At 39.5% G+C, this 12,589-nt stretch overlaps 1 protein-coding gene across 1 annotated transcript in view; it reads left to right on the top strand.

The window, feature by feature from the left end:
* si (sucrase-isomaltase) overlaps positions 1-12,328 on the top strand; it is a 59,194-nt gene extending 46,866 nt beyond the window's left edge. The window contains exons 37-44 of the mRNA XM_083887236.1: positions 1,289-1,437; positions 2,261-2,345; positions 2,491-2,547; positions 3,090-3,214; positions 4,156-4,244; positions 5,564-5,613; positions 8,950-9,120; positions 11,625-12,328. Coding sequence (XP_083743362.1) covers positions 1,289-1,437; positions 2,261-2,345; positions 2,491-2,547; positions 3,090-3,214; positions 4,156-4,244; positions 5,564-5,613; positions 8,950-9,120; positions 11,625-11,699 — 801 coding nt within the window. The 3' untranslated portion in view covers positions 11,700-12,328. The remainder of the gene's footprint in view (positions 1-1,288; positions 1,438-2,260; positions 2,346-2,490; positions 2,548-3,089; positions 3,215-4,155; positions 4,245-5,563; positions 5,614-8,949; positions 9,121-11,624) is intronic.
* Positions 12,329-12,589: the final 261 nt, after the last annotated feature.

Below are 12,589 nucleotides of genomic sequence, written 5' to 3'. Positions count from 1 at the left end.
ATTGGCGAGCTACATTGTGTGACACTGGAAAGACGTCATGAAATTTTCATAGATGATGCAGGTGTACTGTTCAAGATTGTGCCAAGGCACTGTAACACTTGGTGGAAACGAGGCTTATGTAATCCCATTATTGTCCAGCTTTCCACGTAATCTAGATAGACCTTGGTGGAGAATATAGTGTCTGTCTGTTATGCTTGTAAGTGTCAGTGTGTCTGGGGCGCAGCGCAGACTTGCTGCACAGACATGTGATGTGTGTGAAGTCGAGGCGGCGGCAGCAGCAGGGTGCACGATCAGCAACAATATCTGAGTTTTGATCAGTTAAACATGCAACTTCATCTTCAGCAAAGGCGCCAGCTGTCATTCTCTGCGTGTGTTTTCAGTAGTGTTTCTTCATTTTTGGTGCCGCAATATTGTAAAAGGCATTATCAAAATGCATCAGTGAGCAACCAGACGTTAATCTGTCATGTCATGAGTAGTTTTTAAAAAGAAAACTTTTTTATACAGTATAGTTGTGCCAAAAAAAAGACACCAATATCGCTTATCCTTATCCTCCTGAGCTTTCTGTGGAAGTTGTCATGTGTGGAAGAGTCATACTCACTCATTTTAATTCATTTGAACATCTTTATCTCTGTACTATGCACACACATCTTAGTGTGATAATGAGTGTGAATGAAAAGGAAGGCAGGTGGGAAGAACTCCTGAGTGTCCAGATAATTACAATATCGTGAATATATTCAGAAAATTACGCGATAATCTGGCAAACTTCTGAGGTCATAAGATAATAGAAACATTCTAAATTCAATCATGTGCTGTTAGGCCTGTACTTAGTAACCACCAGGCTATGGTTAATGATCATTATCAAATCTGACAGCACATACACATAGATTATCACAGGGAGGAGCATATGGAGATGACACGCTTGTGGACATTTTCATGATAGTCTCTAGGTGGGTACGTGTGCTTGTGCGTGCGTGTGTGTGTGTGTGTTTGTGTCTCATCCCCTCAGACTGAATATTGTCCCACAGAGTCAGAAAATGAGCTGAACATAATTTCCAAAATGACAGAATGCCGTGTTCTCTATTTCTGTCCTTGTTAGATTTTAGTTGCAATTTAAAATAAGGGGGATTTGTCATCGCAGTGTGTGTGGCGGGGAAATCATCTGGAAGAGCACACAGGCCATTTGATCATTCCGCAAACTCGCAAGAGTTGCTCGTCTGCAGTCTCTTTTAATCTGCTTAATCTGTCCACAATTACTAATGTTGTGTTTCTTTTAATATATTTCTGCCAGAGACAAGACCCTGTTGCTTGGGATTCCAAATTTGCTGAGGTGTCCCGGGACGTCCTGAACATCCGTTACACCCTCCTGCCTTACCTCTATACACTGATGTTTGAGGCTCATACTAAAGGAAGTACAGTCGTCAGACCTCTGTTGCATGAGTAAGCAAAGCCACACACACACACACACACACACACACACACACACTGGTTTTATATTCCCTGCTTACGTCATGGCCCCTGCATTGCAAGTAATGACTTAATCAAGTAATTTAGTTATTAACAGCATGGATCTTTTATCTTGATTGCTGGCAAGAAAACCTGATCCTACACTACATTATTTCTCATTAGTATGCAGAATGATACATGTGGTAGAGGCTGGACTAAAATCAATTTGAGTAAAGCTTTCATTTTAGTGCTTCGCCGTGTTTTCGGCACCACTTTCTATTAACGGCCAACTCATTTTCAGCTAGTTAGAAGACAGTATGTTACCATCAAAGCCTCCCGTTTTAGCTGCAGATGTTAAATTAAATACAGGGGCAAATCGCCTTCCATTTATACATCTTTATCCTTTTCAGTGAGGTTAGAAAAGCTGATTTGTAACATTTGTTCATTTGAATACCTTAATAAGGTTTTAAAACTGTGCTATTAAGAAGCCCTTGAGCAAGGCACTTCAAATCCTGTTATGTGGAGATGCTAAAAAAAAGCACCTAGATGTAACTGTGTGAAACTTTTAAAAAAACCCACACCATATTCATTCATTTTAAGAGAGTCTTGTAGAAGTGAGAGCAAGAGAGTACAGATGGCATTTAAGGAGCTGGCAGGGTATGACTGGCAGAGTTGTTTAGCTTGCATCATCAAATCACTGAATTCTGAGGGAGTACTTCAACAGTCGTGTGGCCTGGGGAGACAGAAGAAATCATTAGAGGTACTTTTTTTGTATTTCAATTTATGTCGTAATGGCTGCTCTGTTTGTGTTTCACAGGTTTGTGAATGAAAAAGCTACATGGGACATCCACAAACAGTTCCTCTGGGGACCTGCTCTACTCATCACCCCTGCCCTTGACAAGGTATAAACACGCATACAACATGTTTTGGCTTTTTCTTCCCTCCATCATTTCAGCAATATATCTTTTCAATAATTCCAGGAATAGCTGTCAGTCTCTTTTACCCACTCTCTATTCCTCTCTTTGATGAACTGACTGTGATTGACAGGGAGTCACCCTTGTGAATGGCTATGTTCCTGATGCCCGCTGGTATGACTACTATACGGTGAGTCTATTTCAGTTACAGTCAGTAAACAATTACAATGACAACACCTTCAGTCACTACATACCGTTCGTCAATGGTTCAAAGACCATCTTTGTACCTCTAAAAAAAATGATCAAACAAAAATTGAGGCAGGCCAATATGAAAATAAGAAGACAATATCCACAACTACAACAAAAGCTCAAATGACAAAATAATAAGGATGTGCCACTTAACAACCACAGGAGGCACAAATATGACAAAAGCAAACATCCCTTCACTCTGTATTTTTATAGCTCGGGGACTCCCCCATCTGTTAGACAGCAACTCAAAATATAACAAAACTCATGGAATGATATATTAGAATGGGGGCATGAGATGCCGGAGCAGAGCAGCTTCTGATTCCCTTATGGGAGCAGATTGTTGGTCTGCTGAGTGAAAACGCTCACTTTCTACAGAAGATCACATAAATAGTTCACATGTGTATGGATGAAGAAGAAAAATAATCAAAGTGTAATTATCTTAAAATTGCATCTAAGCAGTTTCATTGTGTGTCATTTTATTAGGCCAAAGATGTTGGATTGCGTGGTCAGATGATAATTATGCCCACACCCTTGGACCATATTAACCTTCATATCAGAGGAGGCTATATCATTCCCTGGCAGAAAGCAGAGAGTAATACATTTTACAGGTAGGTGCTCACATATCATGGCTGACACATTATTGACACTTTTTTTTGTCTCTCCCTGCTTGTGCAGAGAGGTAGAGTGCTAATAGGCTCAAGTCAAGTTATATTCATACGTTGCTGCTGTATGTGAGACTGTATAGAAGGATTCTCATCAAAATGAGTGTTGCCTACAGTACTGTGCAGAAGTCTTAGGCCACCATTAGATCTGTTGTTTTAGCAATGATATAACGACAATAGATAATTCTTTCTTTTTCATTTTACCGGAACACATCCAGAAATAAATATGCAGTTGTTTGATGTTTAAAAAATAATAATACAAAAAAAAAAAATAATAAATTTCAGAAGAAAAAAAACACCCTCTACAGGTGTCAAGTATTTAGTGTGATCTACCATTACACTTAAACAAAACAGCTCTGTTAAGAGGTTTGCAAATACTTTCAACAGATCCTTGTTCAGGGTAATGCTGACTATTATTGTAGAAAATTTCAAGTCATTCCAAGATACTTTTTGTTTTTTTGAAAAAGGTCAGCTCTCAGGGCAAAAGGGTCATTTCCTGAATTTCAAAACTTCATTAAAATTATTCCTTAAGAGGTTTGCAAATATTTTCAACAGGTCCTTATTCAGGGCGATGCTGACCATTATTGTAGAAAATTTCAAGTCATTCCAAGATAATTTTTGTTTTTTATCCAAAAACGTTAGCATCACCGAAAAGTACAGAAAGTTACAGATGCTGCGCAGTTCTTGTGAATCCATGTTTGTTGCATGTTCCTGTGATCCAGAGGCATAGCTTTGCAGGTAAGTCAGTCTGAAGCAAAGGGTTTGGACTTCTGAAATCAAAATATAGCCTCTTCTAACATTTTTTTTTCCACAATCTCCAACCCTACCTGTCAGTCACATGCCTATCCCTATACGTCATCATCTGATACAACCTTGTTTTGTTTTAGTCGGAAGAATCCTTTAGGGCTGATTGTTGCCTTGAACGACAATGGAACTGCTCAAGGATCGTTCTTCTGGGATGATGGAGAGGGAATAGGTAAGTCAAAGGTCTCTCTCTCGCTCGCTCTCTCGTCCATGTTGCACCAACAATGTTCATGTTCAATTCATTTCAAAATAAAAGGCCCCAGAATTGTTTTCAAATGTATAGGACTGTGGTGTCAGGACTCAAAGGACTCAATACCATTGTTGATGCAAGTCGGACAGTGTATGTGTATGTGTGTGTGTGTGTGTGTGTGTGTGGGGTGGGGGGGGGGGGGTTCTTTATGTTTCTTAGTCTTAACCAAAAGTAAATATTTTAGTATAAACATCTTTTTATTTTACTGAGTTTAAATATTTACGTGGCATCAGTTGGAATTTGCATTTATTTATCTATGGAAGCAAATTTGTAAACAACAACGGATTTTTGTTTGTCCTACAAACGCTGTTTTTTAGCGAATATGAATGCGTCCACTGATCTTCTCAGACTGACACAGACAACTACAAAGTAGGGTCGTTGGTACTCACTCTCTGTGTGTGATGTATTTGCATACTGAAGAGCAATACACGGCAGCACAAACATAATTCATCACAGATGCACACATACACAATACACTACTAATACACAATACACACACTAATATAGAAACAGAATCTGCCTCCAATTGCTTGTGTGAGCAAATGCAGTCCTCTATGAAAAGTGTGCTTGTGTTGGGACGAAAGAAAACAGAGACAGACAAAGGACAAGGGATGACAGAGAAGGGGAGTGACAGAAACTATTACAGTAATTCTGTGTGCCCAGGGATATGCTCTCCATCAGTCCTCTTTCATCTGCTCCCTCGCTCCTCTCGTCTGCCACTTGCTGTCTGTCTGCTGCGGAGCCCCCCCCACCCCCCACCCCCATCTTTCTTGTTTGCTCTGCCTCTCGCCTGCTTACCTGCACCATCTGCTTCTCCGCTTTTTCAAAGTTCTGCAATTTTGACTTTTACTTCAGAAGGTTAGCTTGTCCCTCTGCTGTCAATCACACCGACTTGTATATGCGTTTTTTTTTTTTTTGGTCACTCATTCATCATCCATTACCTCATTCATCCAACCACCTAATTACCCAGTCTTTTATGCAGTTAAGAAGTGTAGCCGATGAATTATTTACCTTACTCACTACCCTAATTACCACTCTTATTTAATTAACCAGTAATAAGTCGATGTAAAACTGTGAGATGAGTCACTGCATGGGAGTTTAAAACTACTCTCTCCCTCTCTCTATCTTTCTATGTGTCTATATATACATCTAAACTATCATTAATTCAGGTAGTCACACCTATTGTCTCTGGCCTCCCATTTCATGCTCTGTATGTAACTCACTCTCACTTCTCTCCTCAGACACCGTTCAGAGAGGAAGGTATCTGCTGACCTCCTTTGCAGCAGAGTCGGTGAGTTCATGGGGACACTGCATGTCACATCAATCCCCCTTCATGTCATTGTTGCTATTAACACGGCAAGACTGGAGGATATATCCATTCTTCACTACACAACAGGGCTGTGCTATAGGAGAATGTCAGATGTGAACTGTTGGAAATTGGAGCAGGTTCAAATGACACTTAATATCAACACTGATACATTTATAGATGTTGAAGAAGAGTTATGTACACACACACACACACACACACACACACAAATTGCAAAAGCTGTTGCAACGTATCCACTTGTTCTTGTCCTCTCTTTAGGTGTACCGTTCAGCAGTCCTGTGCATGTCGCGGTGACATTTGAACAATTTTATGAGCTGAAAAGACAACAGATACTGTAGGGTAGATGACAACCAGATGCTCTTAGAGTATAAACCCTTTCCATCACTGTGCCGGCACATCTAATGATGCAACAAAGGCCTCCTTATCAGGTGCAAGGCTTTTGTTGTTCACAAAATGCACCTGCCTAATTTTTCTGTGGCTCACATCTAACAAACTGCCACATAGATGTCTGGAGCAGAGCAGCTGTGGTTGTGTTAATACAGATCACTGTGTATTTCTGGTACTTGTTTTGGCTCAAAATCTTACTTTACTGAGTACTCACAAAAACAACATTGTGTGGCTTGCAATTCTTCTTTTTTGTGTGTTTGTTGCACCTGCGTCATGAGGTTTAATGAATATCGAAACACCAGTCTTTTCATCTTTTTGTTGAGATTAAATGATTCTGACAAATCATGCATTTTATAGACGTTTCCCTATGTTCAGAGCAGAATGAATGCCTGGAACCGCATCATCCTGTATTTACAAGCACTAGTGCAGTGCCCGGGCGAATTCTGTTTTTGTGTGCGTTTTTAGTAATTGTCGGTCTGGTGTGTTTGAGTGCTCATTGTCACTATTGCACAGCAAAAGTTCAGTGATAGTTCAGTCGCCTTCGACGCCGTGCAACACGCTTATCCTCTCAGGTAGTCCACAGTGCTGTGTGAGTAAGAGGAGGAGTGAGGAGTAGCACTGCACTTGTCAAGTTTGAAATCAATCGGATATGCGAATTACACACACAGAGACGGACAGTCATTACATAAAAGGTACATATCGTTAGCCTAATAGTATAGTTGCCTAAGTCATATTTGAACTTTTTCAGAAAACAAGAAACATTTTTTTAGCAAGCACATTGGTAGATTTAGACAGATATCACAATTACCAAAAAAAAATGACTTGGGCAATTATGCTATAAGGCTAACGATATGGGGTTGATATAGCATAGTGCACCCTGGGCAATACAACATCGGCTTAACCCCACTGAAACCATGACTTATATCAATTGGTAGAAGACAAAAAAAAAACAGAACAAAAACAAGCAATTATCCGTGCAAAATTATATGCACAACTGGGACGCACGGCACGCACAAACACACAGAGCTCGACAACTGGTGCTGGAACGTTTTACATGTTTACCAGGCCACAGCTTGATCACATTTTGACCGAAGAATGACAGGCACTCACTAATCACTAAGACTAATGTGACTAACCTGGTTCCATTTACTTCACAGCCAGGCAAGGGCACACAATCACACACAGACACACATTAACGGGCATGGGTTTAATCACACACACACACCCACAGATACATTATATGCACACATCTAGAGTATACACGTACACATATAGTGCTACCATAGCCAAGCATCTGTGGCTGTCCTCTGCTTACCATCAGGCTCATTCCAAAGCAATTTCACGCAGCGATAAAACAGGCACACTGTCTGACAGCCAAAGGGGGAGAGAGAGAGAGAGAGAGAGAGAGCGAGAGAGTGTGTGAGAGAGAGAAAGCATAAGTGTGTGTGATTATTGTATTTGAATGTGCCAGTGTGTGTGTTGTGAGTGCATTTTGTGCATGTGTGTGTGCGAATGTGAGTGCATGTGTGAATAGGCAGATGTGGGAAGATGAGGATAAGTTGGGCAATGAGGCCAGTGCTGCCTGGCAGATTAGCAGATCGTACGTCATTTTGGATGGCTATCTGAGCTGTGTGTGTGTGTGTGTACTTGTATTTGCTACCTCTTTAGGACTTTTTCCATTGACTCAACATTGAACTTGTCAGGATTATTTGTCCTAATGGAGAAATAAACCTGGTCATAATAATAAACCTTATCTCTGAGGAACTGGTTGAGTTTAGGACTTGAATTGTTATGCATATATTATATTATATTATGCAAAATAAACTTTTTCATCATTAAATGATGCGCCGAAGTGTGCGTTGCATATCCCTGGTATGCGGGTCAGGGGTCGCCAGGTTGAGGATGGGGCAGGCATTCAGTTCACACACCCGCATTGATGGCGCAAAGCGTGTCATGTGTGTTGGGGCCCCCGTGTTGTGTGCGGAAGGGTTAGGGTTTAGTGTTTACGCAGCACATTTGTGCCGCAGGTGTGTTTATAGGTCACATTCAGGCTTTTAAAATAATGTTTTTTTTTCGTCTTCTTATGTGTTGTTGAGTCAGAGTTATAATTCATTTTATGATAAATTTTTAGTAGTGAAATAAAGTAGCAATAATTGTGCAGAAGTCACAAAAAGTTTTCTTTTCTTTTTTGTTCATAAAAATGTTTAAAATTGGATGTAATTTGTGAAATTTTCACAAATTAAATCCAATTTTAAACATTTTGAGTACTTTTTGCTCAGGTGTGTTTATATGGTTGGTGAAAATTAATGTTTTTCCTCATCAGATTGCCTAATTTGTTCTGAAAAAATCATATAGGACACTCTATATCGCACATTCTTATAGCCTGTATATAAAGTACGTTGAAAACATAGTAATGGAAAAAAGCAGCCAAAATGCTTTGTGTTCTAAGGGTTAATGTTAGGGATAATACTTTTTATAGGCTGCCCAAGTGAATGAAAGCCAATACATTGTCGTCAGAATAGCTACACAAACCCCTGTGCATGTGGTTGAGAGAGATTTAAAGCTCTGAAGACAATCAACATCTACATGCAGATGATTATCTACTAAAAAAGGCAGAGAACAAAAAATAATACACTGGGTATAAAACTAATGATACGGAGGAAAGATACTCAAATTCTCAATCTAAGTAAAGAGATGAAGCAAGGCGTAAAAGTAATGAATATTATAGAGGGTGGCGGAAGCTTATGGCTCAGCTCACTACACCACATTTTTAAGCAAACTGTACAGAAAATATTGTATGTCCATATATATGAAATAATAAGGCAAGTCTAGAAGAAAAGTGTATTTTATTTATTCCATTTCCAATAATTCTCTTCATCTCTTTGATTTATTCTCCCACACTTTATCTTCCAGAGCACCTTGACCTGCCAGGTCACTCACAACAACTTGGACCCTGCTGACCAGTTGATTCTCGGCGTGGTGAAGGTTTGGGGTGTAGGCAGTGTTAAAATCACATCAGTGACCTTAAGAGACAGCGCTGGAAAGGAACATCCACTGACACCACAGCACAACGTGGACAATCAGGTCAGAATTGTTAAATGTTTATCTTTTAGTTACCATCTCAGAAGTGTTCATAATCATAAAGCTATCGTGCACTAGCTTCTCTAAGATAAACATAAACCTTTAACATCGAGCGTACGACGACACGTTTGCATTACCGTAATGACACGGGAAATTCCAACTGTTTCTGAAAGCTGAGAAGTTGCACGTCAAACGTGGTTATTGTGGTTATTTCACTCACACTGTTGCAGGAAGCCTGCAAATCAGTATCTTTGTCCCCAGAGAAGAGAGAGTTGGAAACATGTGTACGCATGTACTGTACATAGTTTCCCTATTTTTTGGACATTGAGACAAAAACTCATACATTTGTTACAAAAAGTTGTTACTTTAAATATGTTTTATACTGTTTAGAGCTCTAATTTAACACGCACAATCAGTTGTTCATGTACAACTGCAGTGTTTTTCTCAGTAAACCTTTTTGTTATTCTTCATTAAAACTGCATTTTAACATGCAGTCAATTGTAAAAATGGCAAAAGCACTTACTCACAGGACATTTTCTGGTCCTTTTACGGGTAAATTAAGCACACAAAAAGTGCAGACGGACATTTTGGGGCTTAGGTGTTAAACGCTTAAGTGCGGTAGAGACTTTGGCCATATTCAATTTAGCATTATGCAACGAAATACTGACAAAATACATGTTTACATTTAACCTAGCTACTGTCCTGCAGCAGTCGCAGGTAAATCATAGCAATAGAACAACATCAACTGTTGCAACAGTATGTGCATATACATGTACACATTCCATAATCGAATTCCTGCTTGAATAACTGTTCAATTATTGTCTGACATGTGGACAATCAGTGTCATTGCATTTAATAGTGGATTTGTGCAGTGATAGCAGTCGCTCAGCGAGCCTCTTTCATCAGTGCATGCAATCTCTTTCATAAACATGAACGCCCAGCGTTCAAGTTGAATGAGCATTATCCTGCCAGTAGAAAAATGTCACACACACACAAAAAACAATAATAATTAATTAAATCCCACTCAGGTTGACATCCCAACCCCTGCTGTGACACTCTTTTGTCATCTAATAGCTGTAATCAACTTTGCATTCCTCCTGACACTGTTTTTTTATTTATTTTTTTGTGAACACAGAAACGGAAGGAATGGTGATTTTAAAGCCGCTCATGTAAAATGATTCGCCTTTTCCGTCTTGCTCACCGAATCATCTGGTCCAATGCTCGATCAAAAAAGGAGAGAATGTGACAGAAGAAAATCTTGACAAGGGGCACAAAGACACATTCCTTGTTATATTACTTTCTCCGAGACGATTCATGTGTCTAAAGTGTCTTTGCCGCATCGGAGTTGCTTTCATTTTGATCGAAAACTGTGCAGTTCTTTACATCAAATGAGTTTCCGATCGCATATGTGTCCATATTCCCTCATTAGTTCTCTGCAGGGAAACCCCTGTCAACTGCAAGGTCCTGCTGGAGTTCAGACTTCAGAGTGGGGTGGATTTTTTTATTTTTTTATTTTTTAAACCATGATAGGGCTTGAGCTCCACTCATCTGGCTTACAAGAGCTTTTCTAATCATTAGTCAACGTTGCCATGAGATTTGTTACAGCAAAAAAAACCTGGGATGTAAAAAAACAAAAAAAACAACAACAAAAAACACATAAGGGTTTGTAAGAAGATATGAGATCACAGAAGGAAACAGTGTGTATCACAATTTAACAATGACGTCCACTGAAGGACTGCTGACGTGGAGGATTTACACAATGAGAGCATTAAGTAGAAGAAAGGCTAAAAGAGGAAAAACAACAGCAATTTTAAAAGGATAGCATGTGTTTCCACTTCTCGTTTGGCCCTTGATAAAATATTCTTGTCAAGGTTGTGCACTGTACTCAGTGCACTTATCAAGAGCATGAAAATGATAGCTGCAGCAGCTCCATAAATAACCACAGGTGAAAAAGCCCGGAAGACTTTAGATTTATACTCTCGGAGAAGACAGACAGAGAAAGTCAGGAAGATGGGGGCAAGAATTGCAGATGAGGAAAGTCAGAATGACAGAGGGATTTTGAGTTTGTGCGTGTGTGTTGGGGATGCATGGATGAGCCGAGAATAATAAAAAGACTGGAAAGGAGGGAAGGGGGCGAATGCAGCAGAAGGAGGGAGAGAGAATATTTCACGAAAAGGGGAAGGGAAAAAAGGAGGGAAAAAGACAGGTGAAACGGATAAACAGGGAGAATGAAAGATGGGTAGAGAGGGAATGAGGAGGAATGAGGATGGCACTGTTTCTCTGCTGTAATAAGTGTTTTGTTTGGAGCACAAGGAAATTCATCTCCAGGTGCACGAGGACTGACACCTCTTCTCCCATCTGAGTGACACGTTATAAGTAACATCAACATGACGGAGAAGACAAAAACTTACTTTGAATTCTTCCTACATGACACACAGTATAATAACACAGTCTAACAGTGTTTCGTTTTCTAACAGTTCCCTCTTTCATCTCTCTTGTGTTTATAGGAGCTGATTATAGATGCGACTTCAAAGTCTGTTCGTGTGGACCAGCTTTCCACCATAACATGGAGAAGCAACTGATCAGCAGCCCATTTGTTTCTTTCTCTCTGTTTCACTGACAAAAAATAATATATCCATGTATAGTGTTTTTTTTTTGTTTGTTTTTTGTCATCAATTGTAATATAAGCAGTGCTTTAAGTGGGCTGGTATGCACCGGTAGGGAGTACCTGCACTTCTCAATTTTAGCCTCTGGCATACTGGGACTTGTCATGAGCTCATAGTACCCTGTCCTGTTCTATTTCTCTCTTTGCGATTTTTGATACTCATACTCCTATGGCTATACTACATTACCCAGTGTGCACTGGTACGCAGCGCACTCCTGAGAGGAGGTCTCGCAAGTCGAGTCTGCAGGAAAGGACGTCACGTGAAGAAGAATGGATCTCGCTTCATTAGTTCAATAAAACAATTTTCAAATTTTTAATTTATCACCCGACCAGCAGATAAGGGGATTACCACTTATTTTTTTCTACTTAAAACATTGAATGTAAGCAAATGCGATCTTCACATGCTCTTAATAATCAAACTGAATGACAACTTGTGTGTAAATGCTCAGTTTTTAGCTTGAAACATTTATTTGAAATAATACTGTGCTTTTAAAAATGACATGCCATGGCAGTGGATTCATGACATCAAGTCAAAATACATTATAAATGTATAATACCATTACTGGATCATTTCAAATGAATTAAAGTGCTTGGTACTGAAAACAATATTTTGTCTGTCTTTAATGAGATTGAAAATAACTTGGATATTTACTACACATATATATGCAATTTCCTTATGGGGATCTAGAATATGTTAAACTTAGACGACTTCTGTCGCTATTATTTTTAGTTCACAGGTTTTTGGCAGCAAATCTCAGAATTCACAACTTCATTATTCATTATTACACATCCATTATGCTCACATAA

Source organism: Microchirus variegatus, assembly GCF_963457635.1.
Source record: "Microchirus variegatus genome assembly, chromosome: 3".
Classification (NCBI taxonomy): domain Eukaryota; kingdom Metazoa; phylum Chordata; class Actinopteri; order Pleuronectiformes; family Soleidae; genus Microchirus; species Microchirus variegatus.
Note: the sequence above shows the minus strand (reverse complement) of the source record. Positions and strands in the feature narration are given on the sequence as shown.